Source organism: Crotalus tigris, unplaced genomic scaffold (assembly GCF_016545835.1).
Source record: "Crotalus tigris isolate CLP2741 ecotype Arizona unplaced genomic scaffold, ASM1654583v1 scf7180000018371.15429387391:27106975, whole genome shotgun sequence".
Lineage (NCBI taxonomy): Eukaryota > Metazoa > Chordata > Lepidosauria > Squamata > Viperidae > Crotalus > Crotalus tigris.
In genome coordinates, this window is record NW_024096970.1 from 11,563,491 (window position 1) to 11,576,465 (window position 12,975).

Consider the following 12,975-nt stretch of genomic DNA (forward strand, 5'->3'; position numbering starts at 1 on the left):
TACAGGATTATATTCATTCAACAATTCATCTGTTAAACATACATATGATCTGTACCTTGGACTAAAATAGAGATGATATGATTATAGGTTAAAGCTTCTGAATCACAAACAAAAGTGGGCATGGCTCATTGATGGAAATTTTTATACATCCTATCATAAAGATGTTTTGCAACAATGAAGCACATATATCTTTGTCTAACATTCATGCATTTTTAAATATTTGTAAATACTAGATTCTTTCAGCAGTCTTAAATAGCATATATATGAATATCTTGCACAATTGCTTTAAAATATTCTATAGAAAGAATACTAATTTTTTAATGTTTATCAAATTAAATATATTACATTTATGTAGTTAATATAATGCTCACAAAATAGCCATGTGAATCAATATAGAAATATTTTTTCACGATTTAATATCTATTTTAAATGTTTGAAGGAGTGCTATTTTTCCCTACAGTTCTTTTTATATAGTTAAAGGAAATTCTAGGCAGTACCTTAAAATTATTGGAACCTGAAATAAAACTATAGATAAATTAAAGCTCTAATTGTGCTATTTTGATTTTATTTCCCCAAATAAATAGGATGAACTGACAAATGTTGGATCACTTTACAAGATTCAGATATCCAGTGACTATGCTCAACTAAAGGAGTCCTGGCATATGGACATGTTGCATATGAAGCATACAGATACCAAACAAGAGATGTGGTTAAATTTTGATTATTGGTTTAAACCCAGTGAGGACATCTGTGTTGAATTACCAGCATTTTTTGCAGATCAGGATCCTTTGCCTGGTAAGATAATTTTGCTTTTTTTTTAACAGAAGCTTAAAACCTTTGATAATGTTGCATACTGACTGAATAAAGTCCAAAGATGAATTTTGACCTGAGATTGTAAAATGATGGATGTCACAAGCCCCTGAAGTTTTCTTGGCAAGATTTTCAGAAATGTTTTGTTATTGGCTTCTTCCTACCTCTGAAAGTGAATGACTGGCCCAAAGTCATTCAGTTGGCTTCATACCTAAGGCAAACCATCTCCTGGTTTGTATCCTGGTGTTAAACTACTACCCCAACCTGGTTCTCTACACATATTATAACATTATCTTTATTCCATGAATTCAAAGGCCAATTGTCTAGTTGCAACACTCAGAAAAATCAGGTTGAAAGCAACGCTTTTTGAATTAACTAAGTTTTGTTTTGTGTTGCAACAATCAAATGGTCATCCTGATAAGAAAACATTTAGACTATCCCTAGTCTAAATCATTTTAGCAGGGAAGTAATATCCTCCCAATACTTCGATATTTTATGATATATCTATCATGTGGATAAATCTGTCAATTCTACCTATCCAAAACATTTATTTTCTGATACAAAAGTTATAAAGCTGATATTGCAAATCTCAGACTTGGAAGTAATCTTGAAGCCTATTTAGTCCAACCCTCATCTGGATGCAGAAAATCCTGAATTCAAACATTCACAGCAGATGACTGTCCAAGTTCTGATTGAAGATGCTAAGTGAGAAAGGGCTCACCATTCTCCAGATACAGTTGGAACTTTATTTTATATACCATTTGAAACAAGCTATCTTATAAACCAAGAGAAAATAAAAAGAAATTCCTGGTTCTACTTCTGTGAGTACTTTGCCCATCTATTTTGTGTTATGGTCCAATCTATTGCAACCTTTAATTCCCTAACCCATCCCCACCCCATCACCCCTTGCCAAATATTTTATACTCATACTTGCCACCCAAAAGTTCCCACTGGTGTCCTGTGTGCTAAACTGCTGTTCATGATATTTAGTCACAATGTTTACTCCTATAACTTGCAATAATTAAAAGTCATCCATATCTGAAAAGAACATGTTTTGTGAAGTGGCTTCTTCATGTTTCATCCATAATATTCCATTTTAAAGTAAATATTAAAAACAAGCTTTGATTAACAAAAATGTTTTTTCCTGATGTACATCATTCTCAGTGGTATGTAAAAACCTAGTCATTGATGTGTGTCAGATTCCTTCATATTTTAATTTTGCAATGCCAGTGACATGTGTCTTGAGGATTTTGTTCTTTCAAAAAAAAATGTTCACACATTAATCAAGTGATTCACAAAATACCACAACCTTTAATTCATCCCCCAAGAAGAAAATCAGAAGACTTGAAAAATGTTTTGTAGGAAATGCTTTCAGGAAAATACTGTATTTTTTTTTCTTTTCTCCATCTTGCAAGTATTAGAATAGATTATTTCCTATTATTTGGTAGTTTTCCTTCATATGGTGTTTTGCATAGTGGTTCTAAATATAATTACCCCAAAATAAGTTCTACTGTGGCATTGTGAGAATCATGTTGAATGTTCTACCCATCTATTGAAAAGTCAGTACATTCAGTACATTTAGTGAGATATTCCTAGGTAAAGAATCTTGATTAAAATGGCCACTTCACTGGCTGCTTTTGTTTTGACTTGTTTACCTTAGCAATTATACATAGTTCCACACTTGAGGCATTTTGAATTGCTTTTAAAAGTTTAAATGTTACAAATTTTAAATTCAAAATGTGAAAAACATAGTGTACACTGAAAATAATCTGTAATTGAAAATATTTTTATTCATTCCATATTGCACTGTATTATTAAAAATCTTGCATTCTCCAGTTTCCCCAAAATGAGTACTGCATTACAAAAAAGAAGGAAAAATGAAATGTGAAAATTAGTTTATTGAAACTGAACAACATCTGATGGCAGAGCTTAGATCTTTCACCAAGACATCTATTTTTCCACACATCCAATTAAAAAGAAATAATCTGCTGAAGGAACACACAGAAATTTGGATAGGGTCTATGTAACAGCTTTTAATTTTGTGCACATACTGAAGCACATATTTCTAAAATGTGTGCTGTGGTTTGCTTGCATAGCCTCAAAACTATTGAAGTTCATATTGCTGATTCCCCATCCCCTTGGTAAATGGAATGGAAAACTTACCTCTTCTCAGCCTTTCATTTTGCAGCAAGAAAATCAGATACTCCTTATTACCAAGGGAGCAGATTAATGAGAATGTCTTTTTACTCAGTCCTGGTTAGAGAGAACAGATATTGCACAAGTGCACATATACAGTATATATATAAATCCATTAATCTGGTATGAAAAGCAGTTATGCCAAAAACAGCAATAGAAACATTGCTTTGCCAAGAGTACAACAACTTGCCAGATCACAGCCCTTTTAAAAAATGGCCCAATTTTGCTTTACTTCATACAGTAATGTAAACATAAAATGTCCACTGATAATAAATTATATTTGTTTTATCTTTCATAGTTTATTCACATTAATAAATAAATAGCACGTATTATGGGAATGTCCATTGCCTATAGCTATGTTTGGATCCCTGCAAGATTTTTATCAAGCAGGGGGTTGGACTAGATAATCTCCAAGGTCCCTTCCAACTATATTACTAAGATTTCTAATTATGTTCCTTATTAAAAGCTAATAGTGTTTACTAGACCAGCTTTTCTAATATGTTACTGTCCTGAGATGCTACTACCGGCATTCCATATCTTAGAACTCATAGTCCACTTCACTATACCATGGCTTGCATGAGTCTGATCTTTGTGGACACAGATATTATATACCCAGCATTTGAATATACTGTAGTTTTCAAAGGTGTTCATAACTGAGTGGTAGACTGTAGTGTATTTCTTGACTGCTAGATCCTTTTCTGTAGATGGTTGATCCTAAAAGGCAGAACCTACTCACCATTTCAATAGCTTCATTGTCAATTTTAACCAATATGTACCAGTGCTGAAGAGTGCATAAGTGTGTGGTTGGTGGAACATATGACTAACAAAGGAAATGTCTCAACTGATGAGAAAGGAAGAAGATTTATCAGTTCAAAGAAAGAAATTCTGCCACAGAAGCAGATTTTTAAAATTTGATTTGATTTGTATAGCCACCCATCTACCTAAGGGAATTCAGGGCAGAGAACACAAATAAAAACATAACTAAGTTGTTCAGTTGAAACAACCCTTCTCTGGAGAACATAGAGGGAGGAATATTCATACAGGAATATTCACTACCAAGGCAATGATCAGATAAAAATGGGTTAACCCCAGGTCAGAAAAGTGGTTTATGAAAATACATCGAATGTCATCCACCCCCAAGTGACATGAAGATAAAAGAGGGAGAAGTAGAAACACATTCAGACTTGCAAGATTCTGCTACTGTAACTGTTCTAGTCTGATCTACTTTAGAGGGTTGTAACACAGACAAACAGAAGACCAAATGCAATGGATAAGATAACAGCTAGATGCAAGGACACGTAAAAACTGAAATAGGAACAGCTTCAGACTTCTACAGATGAAACACAGAGAATTTAGGGAAAGAAAGAAATCAGCAGAGCTAGCGACAGGATGATGGATCCCTAAAGTGTAGAAAGGATGCAACTGTGCCCTATAAAGAGCAAATAATGGCACTGTAATTAGTGATACACTTCTACGAGGAACTGAATCTATCGGCTCTGAAGCAATCAAGAATATGACAGAACAACTACTAAAATTATAAAAATTTGACAAATTGACAATTATTTTTTCTGCTGAAATATGTGGAATTAAATAGGGTAAGGATAACAAAATATCAAATGTTGGAAGTAACCTCAAGACTCTGAGGACTCAGGTAATAGTCTCACTATTGTATCAGACCAGAAAGGGATATAAGAATACTGCATATCAGTGGCTGGCTAGTAATGTGGTATCAAAAGAGGAAATATGGTTTCACACACATACACTCATACACACACACACAACATTATGTTTGGTCAAAGTATGGAAAGCTTGATTATACAGACTTCAAGCTGAATTCTGTGGGAGAAAGAAATGGACCCCCTGAAGTAAGGCCCTCAGGAAAAAAAGTCTTCTTTACTAAATAAAAAAAAGGAGTGTTGCTGAAATAGCAATAATAAAACACAATAATAAAACACAATAACTATTCACTGAAAAATCATAAAGAATATTGGCCCATACAATTCCTGGTCTCCATTGTTTATACACTGTTGTTCAGAATTTAAAGATAAAAACAATGTGAGTTTCAGCTCTGGTGTACAGCAGTTAAAGGATGGAATTTGTTCAAAAGGATCAAAACTCTTAGAAAAATGGAGCAAAATTCTATTGTATGTTAAGAATATCCGTTCCTGTTCAAAAATCAAAATGAATGAATATGACAATGATGCAAAGAATTTCTGGGGTTAAATAAGTTGAAAAACAAATAAAAAATACTGTTGTCGGTATTTCTCACCCTTTTTACTCAAAAGAAGATGTGGCTAATGTCTTACAAGAGCAAATTGCATATATTTCAAAGAGGCATGCAGTTGTAATGATGGGAGATTTTAATTATCCCAACAAATGTTTTGAAACAAACTCTGCCAAAGAAGACCCTTCAAGAAATGCACATACACATTATTTTTTGAATGAATGTATACATATACATATACATATATATTTCAATTAATGGAATAGAATATCTCCTCACTTTGAATTTGATTGGTAGACGTATTGTATCTTGACTTCAGCAAACCATTTGAGAAAGGACCTTCTGATATGCTGTTTGGATAGCCTTTGATGATATGACAGTTAAGTGTGTACAAAAATGGTACTCAGATGTTTTTCAATGGAAATAAATATCACATAGGGTGTTGGAATGATCAGTTTTGTGTCTTTTATTTTTCATTTTTTTCATTATTGATATGGATCACTGAATGGATGGAAGAATGCTAATCAGATCAGCAGATGATACAAAGCAAGCGGTAGGAGAGAGATAGCCAATCTTATAAGACAGGAATACAATTACAAAGGATAGAGGTATAAGTGAAAGTGAAAGGATAAAATAAAACAGAAAGTGCAAAGTATTTAGAAAATACATTTCAAATATATTTTAAGGGGGATATTTGGCTTAGTAATACTACTCACAGAAAAGATCTTAGTATGTAATTGATTGAAAATGTATATGTACCAATAATGCAATGTGGTTCCTAACTAATCTCAACAGTTACCCTCATTATAGTACTATATATTTCTTTATTTACTTCAGTTGTTGAGTATTCTACCCATGTATATACTGGAGACAGGAAGAAAGCTGATGCCAGTGGCGATGCTTATTTTTGTATTTGTGGAGATAGAGGTGACTCAGGAAAACGATGGCTTAATAATTCTAAAACAGGACCAATCACTTTTGGTAGAGGACAGGTAATATATATGTATATATATTTCATAATAGGTATGCATATGCTTTTAATAGACATACATCAAGTGTAAAGAATAATTTCCTTATTATGTAATGACATGACATTGAATCATGTTTGCTCAAGTATTGATCAACTTTGCTATATTCACTTTTTAGTCATCTTCGTTATAATTTTAATGCTTTCTGTACTTCTTGATTCAGGTCTATGTAGGATCAGTATAAACTAACAACCCTGTGCTATACTCATAAAATGTGTACATAATTTTCGTAGATGGGTCTGTAGCTAGTACTGCTTGATCAACAATTGAGAACTCTCACATCTTTTGTGAACAGCAAATGTATCCCATGATATCTGGTTTATTATGGCCTTACCTATAGAATATTTGAAACAGCACCAGAAGTTGGTTTGCTTTAAGAACTGCATAGAGCTTAAGAGTGACCTATTCTTACATAGGTGGCAACTCTTGTCTTTCTTTCTCCTCTCCCACAAAAGTACAGAACACAGCAATGCTCTCAGCATTTCAAGGTCAGCTGAAGTGATGACAACCATGAGTTGGCTTCAAATTGCTTCTGAGGAATTGGAGAATAGAAATACGAAACTGAACATATTTGTTGCATGACTGATGAATAAATTTTGATCAGAATAAGCTGCTATAAATAGGTTCTACATGAAATATCAAATAGGCAGAACTTGTAATGATATAACAAGGACAAAAGTTATTAATTTTGCAGGAGGTAGGGAAAGAAAAAGCAATACATAACATAATGCTATTATAAATTAAATGATGAATGCCTAAAATATTAGATTCCTATTCTAGTCCAGTATACAACCTCTGAATAAGTTTAATCTAAGATGCTTCAGAAGGAAGTAAAGTCTCTTTGTGTAATAATCATAATTCATTGGATTTTATTTATTTGATTCTAGAAGCTCTGTTACTGGAACAGTGAAGCACTCCAGGAAATACTGCATGCTTGCATAACCCTATGATCTAATATTTGCAATAAAATGAAAGTACTCACTGACACTTAAGATGTCAACTTTATTGCACAATCTTTTGCTATGACCTTGCAAAAATGATTTACATATATTGAAATGTTCATCTGTGCAGAGAAAAGAAGTAATGTTTACTGAATTTACCCATTAAAGGCTGATAGAGTTTGTTTCAGACAAATTCAACTTTATCAACTTTTCTCCAATTATAGATGGATGTTTACCAAATGAAAGGAGTGCATCTTGGGAAGCTGAATCAAGTCATTGTGGGGTTCAAAGGTTTGAACAAAGGTATGTTTTAAGAGAGAGAGAAAAAGAGAGAGAGAATGTGGAATGGAGGAAAAACATTATAACAGGTCGCAGAAAAACCATTGTAGTGCTTTGTATAGCGAGTAGGAAAACCAAATAAAATAATGTAAACATTGTATAGAGGGATGGGGAAATAACAACTCAGAATAATTAGGAAAAGGCATCACGGTGTTTGTTTTGGCTTCAGGAGGAAGGAGAAATGATGAACAGGAAGATAGGATGACACCAGAGTTCCTCCACAAATCCTATAGAAATATTACAGAATATCTTTGCAACATTTCCTCTTGAACAGCAATTGAGTCATGGGAACACTGAGATGTAATGCTGATCTTGGATCAGTATAGCCTTTGAATATTTAGATTCCCAGCCATAAGTTTATAACCTCAGAAGCAAGAAATGGCCCAAAAAGGATTTTCTATATACAGTATATAAGTCAACTCAGTTTCTATCACAACTGAGAAGAGTAACTAAAAACTAATCTCCATTAATCTGGCATTCTCAAGATACATTTGGAGTAACAGTCCCAGAATAATAACAGGATGCAGAATGGGATTGGAGTAGGGAGCAGCTACAGCAAGTTACACAAATGTATTCAAGAATAATGGAAGATGTATAGCTGCAAATAACCAGTAGCTATTCATTTTTACTTGAATATTATCAATAGTCGTGTATTGATTTAACTCCTAGCATAGATCATACTTATTCACTTTAAATTCATATGGGAAATATATTGCTAGGTTACAAAATAAATTTACAATTCAATTGGTTATCTTGTACGTGTGTAGTACTGTCCAAAATTATTTTGATTACTTTTCCTTAGTTTTAAAGGCAACATGAGAGGATCATTAGGTTATTGTAACAAAGCCCCAAAATACATGAAATACTGAGTCCATCAATTTTTTTACAATATTTGAAAATATAACTGGATTTTCACTCCAGAAAGCAATAGAACTTTACAAGTATTCTTGTTGAACATTTGAATCCTTAACAGTTTAAAAGAACATCAACACAAAATCCTTCCATTGCACAGTTATTTAAGCTTTCACATAGTATCATTGTTAATTAACTCATTTATATAGTGTGGCCTGCATAGCAGTTATTACTTGGGTAAAACAAACAAAAATAGAAAGTTGAATGGTAATCTTTTACTTTCTTTTTTTCTTCCCCAGATGATTGGTTTCTAGAGAAGATAGTAATAGAAGAAATAAATTATCATTTTACTACATATACTTTTGTTCATAATAACTGGTTGCATCAAAAGTCAAAAAAAGATTTTACAGAAGTTGCAATCCCACTACAAGGTCATGTGTCTTAATTTTAAAATTTGAGATACAAAGATAGAGATATGTATGTATGTGTGCATTTGTCACATAAATTATCACATAAATTGTCAAGCAACTTTTCAAAATATCATAGGGATGAATAACGTAGGTTGTCGTATATAAATAATGCTATATATATATATTAGTAGATATTTTCAGTCCCACAATTTCTACTAAGATATCAAAAGGCTTGAATATCTTGACTTAGTGGATGTATCTAAGAGTGCTTTAACTCAAGCTTATGTAATTCAGCCCCAGTATTGTCAGAACTTCCAATTTAGGAAGCAGTGTCCCAAACCACTTAATTACCAAGTAACCCAGTGGTGGGATTCAGCCAGTTTGCACCAGTTCGGCAGATCCGGTAGCTACCGTAATTTTTTGTTGCCCAGGCCAAAAATGGACTTCTGGAAGTGGTATCCACAAAGAGAACTGATTGTTCACATATTTGAATCCCACCACTGGAGTAACCCAATAGAGAGCCTTTGCAGAGGTCCAGGTCCTTGGGCTCAGCAAAGGATGCCTTGACTTAATCTTCCTACAAACTCTGATTCAAAGACTCTGAAGGCTGTCCTTCGTTCTTTTAATGTGGATTTCTCTCTGGGCATGAATAGGCTAGAAATGTATGGTAAATTAGAAACAGTTTATTGGAAAACCAAGTTACAAAAAGTGAGATGAGGCAGGAATACTGATGGAACAAATACAAAAATAGTAACAGAGGAAGAATGACTTGGCCATCCTGCAGTTTCTAAGGAAACCTTCATATTATAGCATGCAAAATTCCATTGATTCTCCAACTGTTTTTAAAATTCCACTTCTGAGAGAGAAATAATGGGTACCTAAAACAATTTGGCAATATATTACTCCAATATGCCTAATTTACTGAGAACAGTACACAGAGGTACACTCCTCCCTTTCTCACTCAACTTTGTGTTTGGGAAGCTTTAGATTCATTGTGTTTCAAAAGAAACCTGCTTTGATTCAGGCATTTCCTGAAATCACCTCAGGATTTCTCTGAATTTAAAGCACCTTTCTAAGTCACACTTCAAATGTTGCTGTAGAAATATTGGCAACATGACAACATAACATACTAAATATAACAAAATAATAAATGAGTTCAGATTGACTTTTTAACTGAAACCTGGATCACTTTTGTATTTCATTCAGAAACAATAGAAAAATCTGGCCCCATGAAAGGTTTTGAAGCAAAAAGCCAAGGACAATGGAGACTATGGATAGACTTTGTCCATGTTCCAGAAAAAATGCCTGAAATAAAAGTTCTTGCCTATGGAACCAATGGAGTATCACTTGCACAGAGAGTTCAAAATTTTAAAAATGAACCTTTTCTGGTAGGTTTCTAGTTGACAATAAAATTGCAATTGGGATGCACAAACTGCTTTTTCTACTTAGTTTCACCACAGTGTTGTCATTGCCTGTAACTGAGCATAATAATGTAAAAAGCCTGAGTGGAATAGTAGGAGAGGATTAAGTACCCTTTGTAGTCTGCTTCTGAAGTTCCAAATGCATTTGTTCATTCAATGGATGACACAGAATGCTAAATTAGATATATGTTTTTAAATTCCAAAGGGAAAAGTATAAAGTTCACATACTGAAGGAATGACAAACTGTGAAAAGTGGAACTGACATCCTGAGGATCTAGAGTATTTTCCGATTTTTGCTTCTGATGTCTTTATTTTTTTAGTTTAATTGCTCTTTTAAAACAAATTCAGATTTGAATACATATAAATATAGACATCTTTAATATGAAAATGCAGACATTTTAAAATAGATAGAAAGACCTAAACATGCAGAGAGAGAATCAAAATCTATTTGCTGTGTGAATTTATAGTTGTTATGTTTTTCCTTTAACAGTTGAGTATTGGTGATATTGGTCAAATAACAAAGCTTTCCTTTCTGTCGTCCTGCTCAAGTTTGAATAACGGGATCAAATTGCATAAGGTATTGCCTCACATTTACTTATGTTAACTTTCCTACTTTACTATAGATTTATTTCATCAATTTTGTATCTTAAAATACAGATTTTAATATAATTTTATTGAAAAATTTTAACAATATAAAAAATACAAATATTAGAAAAATGGAACAATAGTGAATAAGAAAGAAAATAGAAAGCAAAAAGAAAGAAAGATTATAAAGAAACAGTTTCCCATTTTTGTTTAGATACCTTTATTAGATTATTTTTAAGTAACATGTTCATCATTTGTACATAGTTCTATTTCAAATTCTGTCTTATGTTTCACACCAAAAGTCCTTTTATCTACTTTAAATTTTTCTAATAATTGTACATAACATTTCTTTTAGGTAAAAATCCATACTGATCTTCCTGAATAAAGTCCTGTAAAATCATCTTTATTCTCTTAGCTAATATCATCATAAATAATTTATAATCATTATTAAGTAATGATATTTGATGATATTTTTGGTGAAGTGAAGTCTTGATTTTCTTTATGTGTTAATGTTATGTCATCGTCCATCCAACTATTAATATTTTTCTTTACCTGAATTCCAAACCATTCTTATGTCTGTATCTTTATCAAGATTATCAGAACAAATATTTTAACCACTTTTTACAATCTTCTGTTTTTTACTGCAACAATGTTTTATTTAACATTCATTCATCTGAACAAAATAGTTTTTTAAAAAAATATTAAAGTCACTGGACTATGATTTGAAAACGTCTTTGGCAAGTATCTCCATTTTATAAACACCAATAGCCAAATTCAATCTTGAAAAGGATCTGTGTCTTTCAGAAAAAACAAGTGTATTCTTTGGCATCTCGATGCAAAACTTTAAGTAGTTTTCTTTGTGTTATGTTAATATACTTCTCAGAGGTTCTGCCCTTTTTTGGACACATTATTCCATTCTAATCTCCCATTAAATACCAATTTATATATAAGCCCATTAGTTTGTCCGTATATCTTTTGTATTTGTTCTCCTTTAGAGCATAAATTCCAAGTATTAGGACCCTTAGAGAAGTTTCCATCCCCATATATAGTGGTGGGATTCAGCGGTTCACACCAGTTCGGCAGAACCAATAGCTAATTTTTTGTTGCCCAGGCCCAGAATGGACTTCCAGAAGCAGCATCCACACAGATAACCAGTTGTTCACATATTTGAATCCTACCACTGCCCATATATCTGTCATTATCATAAGTCAATGTCAGTTCTGTTTGCAATTGGAGGTTTACATGCAAAAAGAAATGCAATCTCTTTTTATCTACCAAAATTTCTGCAGACAAAATATTTTATATTCATTTTTCTAATATGACAAATTACATTTCATTTCCATTTTTAACATAATTCTTTCTTTTTTCTTTCAATTTATGTTCTACATTAGAAATCTACCATTTTCACTTCATTATTACAGTAATTTGTTTAATCCTTTAAGATGCCCTGTAGATTCTTCAATTTTTTAACTTCTTTCATCTTTACAAACCTTTCCTCCATTCCCACTTCAGCTCACTTTTATCAGATCTGACAGATTCAGATACTTGCTTTCCTATTTTTTCAAATATTTTTTTATAATGTTTCTAGGGCAATTTATTTTTCTGTCAGTTGGTCTAATAAATGTTCCCTTCCCTCACCTTGCTTTGCAGCTTTTCCAATGGTCACCATTCTTTTGTTAGTAAAAGTAAGTGGATTACAAAGATGAAGGTAAAAAAGCAGGCTTTTCTCCCCTCCCCTTTTTTCTTTTCTGTATACCCTTAAGGCTTTAGTTCAATTTGTCTTTCCCTAGTTTAGATGACACAATCCATCTCATGTTACACTTATCTCCTTATTTTATAACTTCCACCAATTATCTTTTTCTTTTGTTGTCAAATAATCAACCTTCCCAGGAAAATCTAATCTGTTTGAGAATACTCAGTCTCTGAATCAAAGGTTAATGTGGAACCTAGAAGAAAATATAGTCTCTAAGCAATTATGGAGTCTAAAGTATTCATTGTTGTTTAGGAATAAATAAGCTCTTAGAATAATCCCCCAAAGATATAAATAAAAACATTGTTTAATGAGTTTCAACATCTTGAATAGTCTTTGGTAGAATATAGTAGTGCAATTTAGCTTCAACATTACAAAGACATGAACAGTATTTATGAAACACCTATTTAAATAATTCC

The 12,975-nt window shown here is 32.6% G+C and overlaps 1 protein-coding gene across 2 annotated transcripts in view; it reads left to right on the top strand.

Moving 5' to 3' along the window:
• RP1 (RP1 axonemal microtubule associated) overlaps positions 1 to 12,975 on the top strand; it is a 186,342-nt gene that overhangs the window by 134,143 nt on the left and 39,224 nt on the right. For both annotated transcript variants that reach the window (XM_039351366.1, XM_039351365.1), the window contains exons 37-42: positions 585 to 795; positions 6,068 to 6,222; positions 7,424 to 7,502; positions 8,690 to 8,821; positions 10,007 to 10,188; positions 10,712 to 10,798. In XM_039351366.1, the coding sequence (XP_039207300.1) occupies positions 585 to 795; positions 6,068 to 6,222; positions 7,424 to 7,502; positions 8,690 to 8,821; positions 10,007 to 10,188; positions 10,712 to 10,798 (846 nt within the window). The remainder of the gene's footprint in view (positions 1 to 584; positions 796 to 6,067; positions 6,223 to 7,423; positions 7,503 to 8,689; positions 8,822 to 10,006; positions 10,189 to 10,711; positions 10,799 to 12,975) is intronic.